This window comes from Pezoporus occidentalis, unplaced genomic scaffold (genome assembly GCF_034315485.1).
Source record: "Pezoporus occidentalis ecotype Australia unplaced genomic scaffold, CSIRO_AGI_Poc_V1 ctg117, whole genome shotgun sequence".
NCBI classification, from domain to species: Eukaryota; Metazoa; Chordata; class Aves; order Psittaciformes; family Psittacidae; genus Pezoporus; species Pezoporus occidentalis.
The window spans coordinates 4488861-4506493 of NW_026912961.1; the positions used below are offsets into that span (position 1 = coordinate 4488861).

The window sequence follows — 17633 nt, forward strand, 5'->3', positions numbered from 1 at the left end:
ACCTTTTCCCACTCTTACCTTGGTCTGCTATTTTCTGCTTTGCTTCCTCTATTCTTTGTAATTCCCTTTGTCTTGCTTCCAAGAACTGCCTGGCTTCTTTTTCAGCATCATATTTTACACCTAAATAGACAATGTAAAAAGGTATGATACAAAAAAATAAATATATTTTTAGAAGATGCTGTTTCAAAAGCAGTAATTTTCATGGTTTGTTAATAGCTGCATAAGATCAAAAAAATTAGGTGACTAAATGTAAACTACTGAAAGACACCCCATTCCCATTATCTAATTGCATTTGCTAGGACTATTTATCAGACAAAAAGTTCATGAAAGCAGGATCAACCCATTCCAGATTCCTTTGAAACCACATCAATCTATATTTGCTTTTTCCTCTACATTAACTTACTGGCTGTAGGCACAATAAGCAAATAAACTCCATCAAGAACTGCCTCAACAGGCTGAGTATAAAGGTTTTGCCACGGAATCTGTAAGTTAAGTTGACCTACAAACACAAAAGAAAAAGGTTGAGATATACAGTTAGTTGACTGGAAAACAAAAATATTTAAAAGGTAATTGACATTTAACCACAAAACCTCTGAACAATTACTTTATCGGACAGAAAAAAAAAAAAACAGTGCAATTGAGGCACATGTCCTTTAGGTTATTTGTTTTACACAGGACACAAATGAACATGTGGCAAGTTTCTCCATGAGCAGAATTATGAAGTATACAGGTCCTCTCTTTTTTCCCCCCTCAAATTACATTTCTTACTCCTAACAGCAACCTCTCCCTCCTTGCAAACCTAATGCAGCATCCTCATAAACAAGCAAAGCATGGGCAGCTTCTATATGATCGGCCAGCTAAATACTCCCCAGTACATATTTTTCTTTATTTTTCTGTGGAAGAGAGTCTTCAAGTAGTGTGTATGTTTTGTAAACATGGGGAGTGTGAGGTTACAGAGTCTCTGACTCTTCACAAAAGTACTAATTTTAATAAACTATGAAATCAGTCAGAGAAAACACATACTTCCAGGGTAGATTAAGGAAAATATAATGGGTTTAGACTTAGTTTGCTTTAAGAAACCACTAACTTTTACAAAACAACCAACATGCAATGAGAGAACTTCCCATATTAACAAAAACAGGGAAGGAGGATAGAAAAGGACGTGGAAGGCAAAATCCTTCTGAGGGATGAGAACTAGCCCTGATCAGTTGCTCGTCTTTGCTGTGTTGGGTTCTTATCAATATTAAGCTGATTAGACAGGACTCCAGTATATTTTAACTTTGCCACCTCAGCTTAAGGAAATGAGCTGCTTCAAACGCTTTTTTCTTCAGAAGAAACAAACTTCAGAGTGTACAAAGCATTCAAATCAAGGAAACGTGGTAAGTTACTTGCTCAGCATGCCTAGGGTGACTTGCAAGGAAAAGCAGTATGTTTAATAACTCCTGCATGAGTGTATGGTGAAATGTAACTTACCAATATGTCCCGCTATAACTTTAAATGGCACATCCAGCTGACTCTGAAAAAAAGTGTTTTAGGACATTAAAGCTCATTTCAGCAACTTGTGAAATGTTCCCATATTAGAAAAAAAAAGATGATAACCTTAAAGCTAACGAGTTTACCTTTCAACCACTGAAAAAAAACAATATAATGGGACAAGTAAGCCATATGTTTGCTTTTGACCTCAATACATTCTTTCAGCTTTTCAGGGTTTCGTTTTGGAAAAAAATAAAGCTAAATGAAGCCAGCATACACCTTCACCTTTAAATTTAATCTCAAATTAATTAGGTAACCCAGACAAGTGGAGAGGAAAAAAAAAACCCAGTAAGTTTACACTTAAAATACAGTGTACCTTAAATATGAGCCAAAAAAACACATAAAGCCCAGAAGTTCAAGAATCATTTTTGCAATAATTTTATTTTCACTAACTTACCAGTGCATTTTCTTTTATTTCAAGATTCTTAAGTGCTACAGCTCCTAAAAAACAAGAAGCCAATAAGTAAAACTATAATAAGCAAAGTAGCTGTGGTCCTCGCTAAATATCCCAAAGCCTGAGTCATTAGTCCCTGACCTGTGCTACTTCAACTATTTGCTTTAAAAGATACCCACAACCTGCACCTCAAACACCCATGAAAGGTTATTAAGAACACACTGCTCATTCATGCTATAAAATAGTATCTGCTATTTTCTGATGGAGTTTGCATGTCCACGGGAAAAAAAAAAAAAAAAAATCTAAGATTCTTAGAAATGTTGGAAATTACTGTCAGATTTTGTAAGGACACATTTTTAAATTAAAAGTTTGCTTCTTTTTCCTCAACCATCTGCTCCCTGTGCTTGTGGAAATCTAGCAACATGAAATTTAGAGTGAATTTTTAGCTCTCAAAAGATCTTATATTTGCAAGATGTATTTATAGGCTTATAAAAGTGCACAGGAAGCATTTCAGTAAATCTAATTTTTTAAATGTCTATAGATAACAATAATTCCATACCCTGTAAACACAGAAAATTTGAATTTGTATGATTTGATTTTACAACATACTTGGCATCAGACACTTGCCATACAAAAGGAACATTAGAAGGGACCAGGAAACTCATGGCATGCACACACTCCAAAGCAATGTCTTCTGCAAATTCTACAAGAAGGATGGAACACCTGCAATGGTTACCTTCAAACTAGTTGTATAGTGTTAACACATGAACATGGAACAGACACCTTATACAGCTTAGCAGCGGCATAAATGAGATTCAGGAAACCAGAAGCAGATTACAGCCCTGGAAATGAATACAGTTTGAGATTGCAAAAGAAGATTTGATTGACCCAATAATGCTTTCCGTTGAGGGACACAAGTTAGAAATAGCCAAACATAGGGGCAGACAGGAGCTCCAACTGCAAGGAATATCCTTGCCATTGTACAGTGTTGATGGCATTAGACTAATGTTCAAAGTACCACCAATTTTGTGAAACCAGACCCTAATCTCAAATACACATTTATTAGAACAGCTGGCTCAAGCTGTCGAACTGCTGTGGAATCGCTGATCAGGTAAAGTAATCTATCCATCTTGTAGTACTCATAAAATAAAGTTTTTAATTATTTAATTTATTCATTGCAACAATCTATTATCACTTTACAGCAGAATTCTATACATCTGGCACTTGGTACCACCAGCATCTCCAGACAAATACTATATGCAGAAGGTATTTTTTGAGAGCTAGTGGTTCTGCTATTAAGCCTTACAACACACCTATGCTGTACAAGAACATTAGGGGGAAAAAAAAGAAAAAAAAAAAAAAAAAAAAAAAATCAAAGGATTTCCACAAAGGATTTCCAGCAGTAGTCTGTAACTACCCTAGTAACTGTAACTAGCCTACGTAGTTTGTAGGTAATAACAAGATGACAAGTTTTATATACCATTGGGTTCAACTCTAAACTTACTCCTTGACAAAGTTGATCTTAACACTCATTAGAGAAAGTTTCATTATATGGGAGACACCAAAAAAAGGGGGAGAAAAAAAAAAGCCATTTGCTTCTCTAAGATGACATCACTAATTGTAATTGTATTCAGGGCAAATAATTCTAATTGTATGTAGAGCAAATGTTCAGGTTTGTAACCAAGTTACCACGCATGGCATACAATTTTTGCACTTCAGTAGAGACACGATAAAAAAAGTTCACAGGCAAACTCTAAACATGACACACAAAGCAGTTTAACTGGGTTTGGTTTCTTCACTTTCATCGTCAGGTAAGCAAACATCACCTTATTTATCAAGGGTTTGGCACATGCCACATTTCAGCTGAGGCACTGTAACTTAAGCTGCAATAATTTGGTAACCCTAATGTTTCTGAAAACAAGGTACTGTAAAATGAGTAAGGATTATTATCTCAAGCATTTACAAACAACATTTTGTCGTAGAGAACTACAGCTCATTTTAGCTGAGCACATTGTTAATGGCAGAGAATAAACGCAGTATCAATAGTGTTTCAAACAAGGCAGCTTTGACAATTCTACATGAAATGCTGGGAGTGGGAAGTTGGGTAAACAACTATTCAACATTTTTCCTATACTTATGGTTTTACAATTAGTAAGTTTAAAGGTTTCAGCTAAAATCATTAGAAGAGGTAGAAATCAGGAAAACTTCAATCATCTTAATTTTCATATAGAACTACTGAAACACATTCAATAAAATATCAGGGTTTACTTACAAAAACCTTGATTGTGAGACTAACCACAGTGAATAGATTATAAAAACACATCAAAGGCTCCTACTGAAGCACTATATTTTATATACGCATGCAACCCTTCCTTTTCCTATACTTGAGATGGAATGCAAAAATGATTGACTAAACATTCCTGCAAATAAACATGAACTATTTGCAAAGTTAACATACCTCACTGGCAACCAATTCTAACACTCACTATTTGAAACGCAGTAACTGACCATGTCAGTATCTTCTTTCATTGCCAAAATTTAACCCTTGCAAATAGAAGCGGAAAATATCAGGGAACAAAGGGCTGTTACAGGACATAACACAGCTACTTTTTTTACTACAATTTTACTGTCTTGGAGCACTGCCAATAAATTTTAATTGCAAGAATTTCAAAATGCATTAAGATGTGGCTGTTTGGCTTTGTGGGGTTTGGGGTAGAAGGATGTCGTTCCCCCTTGGGGGCAATTGGTTCTTTCCTTATTTTGACAACATAAATGCAGCCAGATAAAAGCCCATTTGATGGATTAAAAAATGCCCAACTAAGCAACCTTGAAAACTGTATGGAGTGGTATAAATATCTAGGAGTAAACATGCAGCCAAATCAATAATAAAACCCAGAATGTTTATAAATACCTATAGCACAGTCTAGGAATTATGTAGGCTATGTTATAAAGCAAATTCTTAGTGTTCTCTGGACACTGTAAATAATTGAACAAAATCAAATATTTGTCAAAATTGTGGAACAAACAGGTTTGTAGTTTAAATTTTAGATGAAATTAGATTGCATGAATTAAATATCTATTACCAAGGACTTGTCTGACAAGAACATATCTATGAAATAAAATAACAGTAAACCATTTGACCAAAGAGGCTTAACTGAAATTGCTACAGATGTCAACAAGAGCTGAAGAGAGGGAAGAATATTAATCTACATACAAACCTGCAGATTTAACCTATGTATTAATCCCATCTCTGCTGTCTTGTAAATAAGAACAAGGCAGAAAGAGTGAGGGAGCAGAGAAAGCAGTCAAGAGAGAGAAGAAAGATGACAGGCATCAGAAACTGGAAATACCTCAGCTGGTATTTGACCAGTACCAAACACTTCCACTGTCATGGTTTAAGCCCAGCTGGTAACTCAGAATCATGCTGCCGCTCGCTCACTCCCCCCTTTCCTTCCCCCTCGCTCCCAGAAGGATAGGAAGGAGAATTGAAAGAATGTAAATCCCATGGGTTGACATAAGAACAGTCCAGCAACTAAGGTATAATACCGAACTATTACTACTAATAATAATGATAGGGGAAATAACAAGGGGAGAGAACACAAAACTGAAAGGGGAAAAGGAAAGAAACAAAAAACACAAGCGATGCACAATACAGCTGCTCACCACCCATCAACCAATAGCCAGCCTGACATGCTCAGTGAGTGATCTGGGCCTTTCAGGTAACTCCCTCCAGTTTATATACTGGGCGTTACGCGCTGCAGTATGGAATAACCCTTTGGCTAGTTAGGGTCAGGTGTCCTGTCTCTGCTTTCTCCCAGAAAGCCCCTCTTCACTGGCAGAACATGAGACTGAAAGTCATTGATCAGAGTAAACATTACTTAGCAAGAACTAAAAACATCGGTGTTATCAGCACTGTCCTCAGACTTAAGCCAAAAACTCAGCACTGCACCAGCTACTAAAAAGGAGAAAAATAACTGCTACAGCTGAACCAGGACACCCACTCACATATTTTAACATAAATTCTGCTTTTTAGCAACAGTGTTATCAGCTTCTGAACCCCTTTGGTTACTTCATACAAACTGCTGCTTTTACCTTTTGTTTGTGTTCTTAATTCTTTCCTCTTTAAGAACACCTTCTGGAGACAAGCTCCAAGTTTTTGAGGATGACAGTGCCTGCCAAATACCTGCTCTATTGACATCTACTGTAAAATAGGTCACGAAAGACAGCACAAAGTACTAGATATTCTTCATTCCTCAATAAATTCAAATTGTTACCATGTAGGGGACAGATTGCACCTACTATATACTTGCTCTGCTATATCTGAACACGGCATGCAAAAGTAGTCATGTTTATTATAATAGGTGTAGCCATAAAAAATAAATTAAAAAAGTGCTTGTGTGCTCACATATTTGTGTCAATTATCTGCCTGTATCATCCTACTAACATAGCTTCCCCCTAAGAGACACCAGCTATTCAAATAACAAGTTGTGTTAAGTAAGATATGCTTGAGACATTACCTAATAAATAGGTGTGCCAAGTCAACTGAGAATTAAGTATTTAAAAGGACAATATAGAAGGTCTGACCGTGACACGGAATGAAAAAGTTATTTAGGCCCAGTCAAAAGAAAATAGCAACATGGTGAAACAGCTGATCTCTCATCCTGTTTGGAAACCTCAGCGTCACTTCACTTCTCAGAGATAACTGTCATTACTTTAATCATTTCTTTGGGTACTGAAATATAACTTTATTAGGTCTAGAGCATGCAAAAATATGTAACTTGTCTAGATACTTCTCTAACCCATTTACCTAAGCCAAGTACATAGACATTTGTTAACACAACTTATTGAAACTATCAGAATAAGAAGAGGTTTAAAACACTATCTTTCCCAGCATCAGCCATTAAATAATTATCCTTGATGATAATTCTTTTATTCTGCTTCATACTAACAGAATTCTTAAGGAAAAAATAATAAGCTTTTGTTCCCTGTTACATTGTTTTCTGAGCCTTGGCCTTTCCAATATTGGCCTTACCTATTCAAAGTACCTTCTTTACTTGCATAGGCTCTCGTATGTCCTCCCTTCTGCATTGCCTTTTGAATTTCAGGTTATTCAGTTCTTGCAAATCTCTCAGCCATGACTCTGTTCCCAGACATCGCATCTTTCTTTAGTACTGAGACAGTCTGCATTTTTACCCTTCAATCTGAGGTTGGTTTTTTTTTTTAAAGGCAAAAAAATAAGCGCTCATGTATGTTGTTTGGAGCAGTTTCATCACACAACTTTACTACACAGATTGAATCTCGATAGATTTAATGTGGCATGATGAATTCTCTTATTATGCAAAACTAAAAAGCTTGTTCATTAAAAAGTCATTACTAAAGCTCCCAAATTTGCAGAAGCTGAAACTATATAAAGTTAGTTTTAATCCATATAACCAGAATCTACCAACAGGTTACCACTCTTGATTTAAACATGTTAGCTATGAAATACCACAAGGACATAATCTGTTCCAGCATCTAAAAAAACTCCCTTGGCTATTTATTCATTCAGAAACAAAACAAAACAAAAAAAGCTTTTTAAAATTTAAGATACAGATTTATAGTGGGGATGCAGTGCTATGGCATCCAAAAAGCACTGGCCATTTGTTACAGATAGAAAACATCCCATTTAACTGCTATCAAAATATTTAATTGATTTGGGACAATCTGATTTCAAGACTACATGATTTATGTAAAATTTAGCAAGTTTATGACACACAAAGACAAGTACTATATAAAAACACAGAGCTGTTAATGGAAATGCTTTCAGAGAGTGCAGGAAAGCACAAAAATGTATTAAGTTTACATGAAATACGAAGACAAAAAATAGTACTATTTTATTAAAATGATAATAATTTAGTTCCATAATTTCAGTAATTAGGAAGACAATAAAATTATCAGTAGCGTCTAGATACACTGAGTGTAGGGATCTACTAATCGGTGATGGCCTCCATATAAATACAGCAGTCCACTGCTATTACTACTGTTAACTGCCTTTTAGATAGAAGCATGCAATTTTTTAGTCCTCCAAGACCTTTGGAATGAAAAAAACCACATTGTTTGAAATGAAACATTAAACACAGTTGAAGTTGCAAATGCAAGTGAAAGCATCATGCAGCAGACGAGTTAAAAATAAACCTCTACAGGTGATCCTTCAGCAATGCTACACAGTTAGGCATCTCAGAGCAAGATGTAGCTTCATATACCAATTTTCATGCTAAGCAAGTGCACAGACTAAGTAGAGAAAAACTAATCTTTTCTCTAGTACAAAGGCACCATTCTGTAGAAAAAGGAATTTAAAGAAAAAATATACTAAAGCCTCTAAAATATTAAAACTACTTGAAGAGGAAATAATATAAGGGCGCAAAATTAAGTTCCACATAGACAAAAAACCGTAACAGCCCCATATTAACACTCTACAGTTAAAACTAGTGAAAACTATTTAGGATTTTTTTTTTTTTTTTTTTTTTAAATGAGAGATCTGATGTGCATCTAGTCTGGTAAAGAGCTGCCTTGTAGAACCATAACCTGCCAAGAGTAACCACCAGCAATCTACAGCGCTGGAAAAATAAGGTTCTACCTCTTTGTAATGTCTAAACATTACCCAAAATATTTAAATGTCCATATCTTAAAAGTTCCTTTCTCCAGAGAGGTACAGAGGTCAGCTTAGAGTGCTGCTGACAGCTTTATAGCGTTAGTGTCATCTTCATTATTATTAGACAAAGCTGCAGGTGTGAAGCTGCTGTCCTTATACTGGTACCAGGTCTGAACAATAGCAACAGCAAGAAAGATGGAGGGAGGGAGGACTATTCATTCTATGATTCTATTCCCTGCCCATGGCAGGGGGGTGGAACTAGATGATCTTAAGGTCTTTTCCAACCCTAACCATTCTATGATTCTATTGTACATTATCTTGCTTGCCGTTCTTGAAATGAAAGAAGAAACTAGGATAACTTAAGAACACAAATGGTGTGTTCTGTACCCAAATTATTCGTTTGATACTGCGTCTTTCAGCAAAAGTGCAACTCATTCCTTTCAAACAAGACACATACAACGCACAGTATGTAACACATCAATGCGACACTGGGCCTTACTGTTAACAGACCAAGGACTACTACTTTTTCTCCAGCAGTTACATGTGCTGTCACAGTGTTACAACTCCATACAGAGACTGAACTTTGCAAAGATCCCAAAAATTCCCTAACTGAAGGAAAATTACAGCAGAGATGAAACCAAACAAGGACACCATTTCAGAAAATAGATGCATTAAACAAAAATGTCCAAGATGCAAAAAAAATCTGATTCATAAACATGAGTACCTAAGACTGGAATTGTACTTCAAGGATGCTTCACACCTGCAGACATATGAACATACATGTAAAAAAACAAAGAAAAACAAAAAAAAAACCCAACAGCAAATGTGCACCTCTGCTTTTGCTGATGCTGCAGACACCCAGAATGCACATTCAAAACCCAGCCAGGAGTGGTCACTACATATGCATCTGTCAGTTGTGTGGGTCTTACTCTTCTTAAGCTGCCTTACTTTGCCCAGACGTACAGGAAGGAGAGATCTTTGCTGCTGTTTTCTTGTACTTACGTTACTAAAGGGACCTCCACAGAACAGAATACTTCCCCTCCTTCAAAACTGGCATACTAACTGCCATTCTACAGACTATTCTACTCGCCTAGCACGGCTGGTCATAGCCTCTGCAAACACCTGAGGCAGTCTCCATTCCTGATACTTCAACGCTAAAAATGACAAATATTCTAGACCTACTGATGACAGGACCAAGAAATGGAATGTCACAGCTGTTCGCAGAGAGGCTGCTCGCTCCCACCGGCCCACCACCGATACAAAAATGTTATCAAAACCCCGTTTGTTTTCAGTTTCTTATTTCTTGATAGGGAAAAAAGTCGGTCCGGTTTGGCGCTCAGCAAGGCCGTGTAAGACTCCCCGCCAAGCCCTCCCCTAACTTTCCGCGAGTGCCTTGAGCGCCGCTGGGACCGAACCCGCAACCTCCCCACCCAGGGTACGACCCAGCCAGGAATAGGCAGCAGGGGCAGCTCCACGAGGAAGAATTCACCGCAAGCGGGCATTCACACACCCCCAGCGCTTCCCCCGCCCGCTGCAGCGCCTCCCGGTCTCTCCCCGCTGCCGCACCCGGCTGCTCCACGCCCCCCGCGGACACTTCCCTGCCGCCCGCCCCCACAACTATTTTTAATCTGCCGAGCAGGTGGAGCGGCGGCGGAGCTGCGGGCAGTCAGCCCAGCGCGGTGGCGGGGCGGCATCGCCCGCTCCGGCCCGACGGGCCCCGACGCTCAGGGACCACCGCCTCGGCCTCCTCCCTGCGGGGGCGAACAGGCAGCTAAGCGAGGGTGCTGAAGGCGGAGGCGGCGGGCGGGCAGGCAGGCTGCTCCCCAGCGCGGAAGGGCCAGGCGGCGCGTCCCGCCGCGGCGTGGCAGCCCCCTACCTCCCCAGATGCCCAGCTTCAGCTGGGAGCTGTCCAGGTTCACCACGTAGTCGCCGAGGAAACGGTTCAGGACGTCCACGACCAGCGACTCGAACACCATCCTGTCCCCCACTGCCACGCCGGCGGCAGCAGCACCTGCGCGGGCCCCGGACCGCCAGCTCCTACCCCACCACTGCCCCTCCCCCAGCCCGAGGGGACGGAGCTGACGCCCCAGCCCCGCCCTCCCCCCGCATGCGCCTTGGGCCGCTCTCTGTCGCGCAGGCGCGGTAGCTTGTTGCCGACTGCAGGCATGGGAGGGCGTGGTGCGCTGCGCCGCGCCGCGGCACGGCCAGGCACGGCCCGGCACGGGAAGCGGCGGGGCCGAGGTAGGGCGCTGGGAGGGAGAGGGGAGCAGGTTGACCGGGAATAGGAACCGCCAGGTGTGCTCGTGGTCGGTCCGAATGCCATGTGGTGGTTGCACACTGGCCGGCAGCTCCTGCCCGGGTTTAGGACGTCAGTCAGCTGGTCCAAGGGGTTCAAATGGGGTGGCCGTTACCATTTTTTTTTTTACTATGCTTTTTCCCCCGGCTTAAGCCAGTGTAGAAATTACCGCAACTGAATTACTGTGGACGACACCAAGCTGTGTGGTGCAGTCGACATGCTGGAAGGAATGCCATCCAGAAGGACCTTGAGAAGCATGAGAGGTGGCCAGTGTCAACCTCATGAGTTGAACAAGGTCAAGTGCAACGTCCTACAACAGGGTTGGGGCAACCTCAGGCACAGCTATGGGTTGGGCAGAGAACTGATGAAAGCACTGCTGGGAAGAAGGGCTTGGGGGTGTTGGCTGATGAGAAGCTCAACATGAGCTGGCTTGAGTGTGAAACCAGCCCTATCCTGGGCTGCATCAAAAGGAGCGTGGCCAGCTGGTCAAAGGAGGTGATCCTGCCCATATACTCTGCTCTCATGAGACTCCATCTGCAGTACTGTGTTCAGCTCTGGGATCCCCAACACAAAAGGGACATGAACCTGCTCGAACAAGTCCAGAGCAGGGCCACAAAAATACTCAGAGGGCTGGAACATCTCTGCTATAGAGACAGGCTGAGAGAGTTGGGCTTCTTCAACCTGGAGAAGGCTTTGGGAAGACCTTAGAGCAGTGTCCAGGACCTAAAGGATGCCTACAGGAAATCTGGAAGAGGAGTTTTTACAGAGGCGTGTTGTGACAGGACAAGGGGGAATGGCTTTAAACTGACAGAGGGGAGGTTTAGATTAGACATTAGGAAAGAAATTCTTCACTGAGGGTGGTGAGGCACTGCCACAGGTTGCCCAGAGAAGCTGTGGCTGCCCCATCTCTGGAAGTGTTTAAGGCCAGGCTGGAGGGGGGTGTGAGCAACCTGGTCTGATGTGCGTCCCTGCCCATAGCAGGGGGGTTGGAACTAGATGGTCTTTAAGGTCCTTTCCAACCCTATCCATTCTATAATTCTATTATTACTATAATGACTAAACCAAGTTGAATCTTGGTACTTCTCCGAAGAGCTTGACTCTCACACCACTAGGATGTGGTGAATCAGACTGCAAAATCTGGGTCATGTTTGCCCTGAGTGTGTGCGATGCCTCCCACACTCACAAGGTTCTTGTTCTGTCAAACAGCCACAGTGCATTTCTTTGATGATGACAGGAAGAAAATAATTTATATCCAACTTGTTCCTGGAACTGCAACAATTAGGTTTTAAATTAAGTTAAAAAGTTTCATTGGTAAGCAAAATCCCTGAGTTTTTACAGCATGCAGTATTGGGTTTTCATGGCACATTTGCGGGGACAGAGGGCAGCATTTCTTAGAAGAAACTGGGTAGTGCCCTGTGCCAGGCAGCCCATTTGTGCCAGCTCCAACAAACCCGCTCCAGGGCACAGCTGGACTTCTCAGCAATGCTTGTGGCACCTTTGTGATAGTGTGTTTAAGAAAGGGTGAAAATTGCTGCACAGCAGCTGTGAGTGAGAGGAGTGAGAAACACAGGAGAAGCAGCCCTGCAGACACCAGGGTGAGTGCAGAAGGAGGGGAGGACGTGCTGCAGGCACCAGAGCACGAATTCCTCTGCAGCCTGTGGTGCAGACCATGGTGAGGCAGGCTGTCCCCTTCAGACCATGGAGATCCATGCTGGAGCAGATATCTACCTGCAGCCCATGGAGAACCCACACTGGAGCAGGTGGATGTGCCCCAAAGGAAGCAGCAGCCCATAGAGGAGTGGTTTTCTGTCGTCACCTTGTGTCCATAGTTAGAAGTCTGTAACATCTGCAGACTTACCAAGGCAAGAGAGTTCAGAAGAAATCTGAGCAGTGTTCACACAGAGGTCAGGATGGCAGGTCATCAGGTCACCTTCAGGGTACAGGGCTGTCCTCTGGTACAGGACCACAGCCAGCCTTCTCAGTCCCGTACTAAGAGTTCAGGGAAGTAAACTCGCCCATAGAAGAAATAAATAAAAGATTTTTCTTCTTGGTTTTGTTCTCAAAAACTTCTAATTTACAGGATCTAATGAAATCATATAACTTTAGACCTATTCCATGTATTTTCATGTACATAAATATGAAAATTCTCACGCTTGTTTCTTCGATGTTGCAGGTAGTGCTTTCAGAATGGCTTTGGCTCAAAACAGCATGAGAGGTGGTGAATTAAAACAGGGCGCACTGTGAACCTCATTTAGTGTGTCACCAAACCTCACCAAACATTGAATTCTGTCAATCTTACAGGGATGTCAAAATGTATGAACTATTTCATAAACCATTCTAGAATGTATTCATAACTACAGTAAAGCCACACATCACAGGGATGCTTTATTTCCAAGTCTTTCAGAGACACGCGGTTTTGAGTGTTCTTTGGAATCAGCTGAATCATGTTGGAACAATGTTTGCTCTAGTTACACAACCTTTCCTGAGGACAAGGTGAAATATGTATAAGTCCTAAACTACTTCAATTATACATGCAGCAATGTACTAACTGCTGTAAAATGTAGTAAGCTTACTCAGTAAATCCATAGTACTGACTTTAAACTCTTCAAAACTAGAAGAGTCTAAACACTCCTGAATTTTACATCTGTTCGTGATACACAATAAAAACTCCAAGGTCTGCTTATCAATAAAACATTTCATCTCAATTTCAAGGCCAGTTCTTGCAGTTGTAGCAATGAACTAGAGAGTAATGGCATTCTTCCTGCCATCATCAATGAAATGTATTCAGTGGTTTGGCAAAACAAACACCAGAAGTTCAGTAGGCTTCTGAATACATTCACCAGGAAGATGCTGATCTTCAAGTTTTGTTCAGGAGACTCCTAGCACTGTAAACTGTGTCTTTTCCCTCGCTAGTTGTAAAATGCTCTCTGGTTGATGTCTGCTGACAAGAATTATTTGTTGCTTACATCAGCACCACCAAGAATGTGTTTTTGGTGCCTAAGTAACTGCAGAAGTCTGGCCCTATGCGTGAATGGTTACTAGAAATAGAACACAAAGTAGAAGGTTCCTGCCTTAACTGAAGAGGTGCCATATGGCAAAAGAAAGGAAATTGATAACATTGTCTATGACACTAAGGACAATAATTAAGCCCAAGTATATTACATCCACACTTTACCCATATGATTCAGTATGAGCTTTTCCATTTAGGTTAATGTTTTTCCATGTTTATGGTTTTAATTTTGTAGTTTGATAATTATATTATTGTCATTTTTTATGGTTACTAATTTGTTATTGCTTATGCTTTTTGTTTCAGAATCATAAAGTGAGAATTTTGTTGTTGTTTTGTTTTCTTGTTTGGGGTTTTGCGTATTTTTTTGTTTGTTTATTTTGGGTTTTTTTTTGTTGTTTTTTTTTTTTAGGAGAACAGGATATTTCTGTAGAGATTAGGTATATTAGCCAGGTTGTTACAGCATTCATTGCTCTTGATAGAGGAATAAAGATCTGGAATTCTTTTCTGGAGTCAAGGCACTTCTTGGCAACTTGGAGTTCTCTTGTGAACTACAACCTTTGTTAGTTGAAATTCTTTGAGTTTAACTAAATGAGATTATTGCACATAATATATAGTCAGAAGAAAATATGCTAAGTGGAATTGCAGTCTAACATAACAGTAGACAGAAGAAGTTTTTCCAATGTATTTCACATTTTGGCAGTTGTCATTGATTAAAAGATTTGATGAAGTACTAAACATTTAGTTTACACCAGATTTCAGAATTTGCATTTAATTTTAAATTGGGTAAATCATATATATATCTATTATAACTGAAAGGATTTTGGAGGTCTATCCTGACCCTTATGTTTCCAGTGTAGATAAAATACATTGAAATGATTACTCTGAAGAGTTCTAGCTGAAAGAAAGAAACATGAAAAAAAAAAAGGCAGCAACTGGTAATGCGCCTTAAAAGTGGCACTTCCTGAACAATCACATGCACTCTGAGTTGGCTTCCCAAACAGCCAGTGTTTGCAATAGCAATTTTTTTCTACTCTCTCGTTTTAGAAGAGAAGCATTAATGTCATTGTAAGTGATCCTCAGATCAGTGAAGTAAACAGAGATGTTACCACTGATTCCAATAGAAATGGCATCAGGGCCCCAGCAGGGCAGTTCTGAATGCTGGGAATACAAGTAATCTGTGTTTGCTGTGACAGATTTACACAAGAGAAACCCATGTTAATAAGGTTACTCATAGGTTACACATGCTATTGACAGAACTGCTCAGGGTACACTATCTGCTATTTTGCATAACCCAGACCTCATTCTGACAGAAGTGGCAGCTAGATATAACTTCCTTAATTTTAAGAAATCACTTTGAGAGCTCATAGGCTATCTTGATCTTTTTATTCACTCCTAGCCTTTGTGGGTGAAGTATGGCTCTGTTTGTTCAGCTGCAGTGTACATTCCTACTGTGCTGCAGAGAGAAATACCCACAGTGTGCTGCACATCCTGCACAATGTGTGGCACTTTGCTTCTATTTCTGTTTCTGCTATCTAATTGTTAAACATATTATTTGTGTTTTAATTAAATACAAAGCACTAGTCTTCAGTGAAGTCTGTACTCCCTATCCTGCATTCAGACATCTGTTGTGCTACTGAACCTCAGTCAGGTAGTATAGTTGCGCGGTTGCAGGTCATCGTGGTTTAACTCCAGCTGGCAACCAAGTACCACACAGCCCCTCTCTCACTTCTTCCCTGCTGGTGAGATGGGGATGAGAATCAGGAAAAGGTAAAACCTGCAGGTTGAGATACAGACAGTGAAAGAATTGAAATGAAGTAAAATGTAATAGTAATAATTGTAATGAGAAAGAGAGGAATAAAGCCCAAGAAAGACAAGTGATGCACAATACAATTGCCAGCCACCCCCTGACCAATACCCAGCCTGACCCAAGCAGTGATCTGGGCCTTCCAGATGACTCCCCCCTGTTTATATACTGGGCATGACATGCTGTGGTATGGAACATCCCTTTGGCTGGTTTGGGTCAGGTGTCCTGTCTCTGCTTCCTCCCAGCTTCTTGTGCAGTTCCTCAGTGCCAGAGCATGAGACTGAAAAAGTCCTTGATCAGGGTAGGCGCTACAGAGCAGCAACTAAAACATTGGTGTGTTATCAGCGCTGTTCTCAGACTAAAGCCAAAACTCAGCACTGCACCCACCACTAGGAAAAAAAAAACAAAAACTATACCAGCTGAAAACAAGACAGAGCTGTACTGTTGTAATGCTGAAGGTTAGTAGTAATAGTCAAATGGTAGTTTTTATGCTAGATTTAACCTGTAAGACTGTTTAGTCTGCCAAATGCACTTCTCTAGAGGTTTGGGGGTTTTTGTGAGGGAAAATGTAGCAAGGGAGACGAGAGAAGTCAGGTGTGTGGTGTCAGATCTGAAGGTCAGTATGTGGCTAAATATTTTTTCCTCTGTTTCAGTTGGCCAAATATTGTGACTTAACCCTAGCTGGCGACTAAGGACCATGCAGCCACTTGCTCACTCCACACTGCACCCCCACACACACCCCAAAGAATGGAGGAAAGAATTGTAAGAGTAGGTGAGAAAACCTGTTGGTTGAAATAAAGACAATTTAATAAGGAAAGCAAAAGCTGTGCATGCAAGAAAAGCAAAGCAAAGAAATCATTCACTACTTCCCATGGCAGGCAGCAATCTCCAGGAAACCAGGGCTCCACTGTGAGTAATGGTTACTTAGAAAGACAAATGCCGTCATTCCAAATGTGCCCCTTTCCTTCTTCTTCCCCCAGTGTTATATGCTCAGCATGATGCCATATGATCTGGTGTACCCCTTGGGTCAGCTGGTATCAGCTGTCCTGGCTGTGTTCCCTCCCAGCTCCTTGTGCACCCCTGTGGAGACAGTGTTCTCACAGGAGAATGGATAATTGGTACATAAACTCTGGATAATCCTGAAAGATACAGCAAGGCCATGAGAGGCCCGAAGAAGCTTAAGCAAGCAAGATAAGAAGAAGCTGGAATTCACTGAGTTAATGAGAACTGTGGACTGTTGGCAAGCTTTCGAGGTCAAGTTCTCACACCTGTGGTTAACCAATTATCTGTTAGTCACTAAGGGTCTTCAAGACATGTATCTAATCATAATATGCCAAATCACTGTAACTGCATGTAAGAAATAGTATATAAGGAGTTAGGGCTTTGTAATAAATTTGGCAATCGCTTGATCACATTGATCGTCTCTGCGTTGTCCGTGACTCCCGCATCAACACACCCCCAGCCTGCTCGCTAAAATAAAAGACCCAGAAAAGGCCTTGGTGCTGTGCAAGCACTGCTTAGCAGCAACTGAAACATCACATCTGTGTGTTATCAACACTGCCCTCATCACAATCCAAATCATAGCACCATACAAGCTATTATGAAGTACATTAAGTCTATTCCAGCCATCAGCACACCAAATCAGAAATATGACTCTTTCTCCCAGTATTTCTGGGACTGTTTTGTAATATCTGCATTTTTAAAATTATTCTTAGTCGTCAGTCAGCTGATAGGAATGTATGAAAACCAAAAAGACCTTAAAAGGCAGCACTACATATTACATTAAAAAAATAAAAAACACACACAAAAAAAAAAACACACAAAAAAAAACCAACACAGGAGTGGCAAAGCCAAAATGCTAATGGGATTCCTTAACTATAATGGAACCTCTGGATACTGAACTTGGCACTTGGTGTTTCTCCTCGCAAGACTGCAGGGATCAGAGTGAATGAGCAATTTTGCTAT

The 17633-nt window shown here is 40.7% G+C and overlaps 1 protein-coding gene across 1 annotated transcript in view; it reads right to left on the reverse strand.

Moving 5' to 3' along the window:
- The window catches only part of VPS13A (vacuolar protein sorting 13 homolog A), a 110169-nt gene extending 99606 nt beyond the window's left edge, over positions 1–10563 (reverse strand). Inside the window, exons 1-5 of the mRNA XM_062640956.1 lie at positions 10435–10563; positions 1931–1974; positions 1474–1516; positions 404–499; positions 19–120 (exon numbers count right to left, since the gene is read on the reverse strand). Coding sequence (XP_062496940.1) covers positions 19–120; positions 404–499; positions 1474–1516; positions 1931–1974; positions 10435–10534 — 385 coding nt within the window. The 5' untranslated portion in view covers positions 10535–10563. The remainder of the gene's footprint in view (positions 1–18; positions 121–403; positions 500–1473; positions 1517–1930; positions 1975–10434) is intronic.
- Between the last annotated feature and the right edge of the window lie 7070 nt (positions 10564–17633).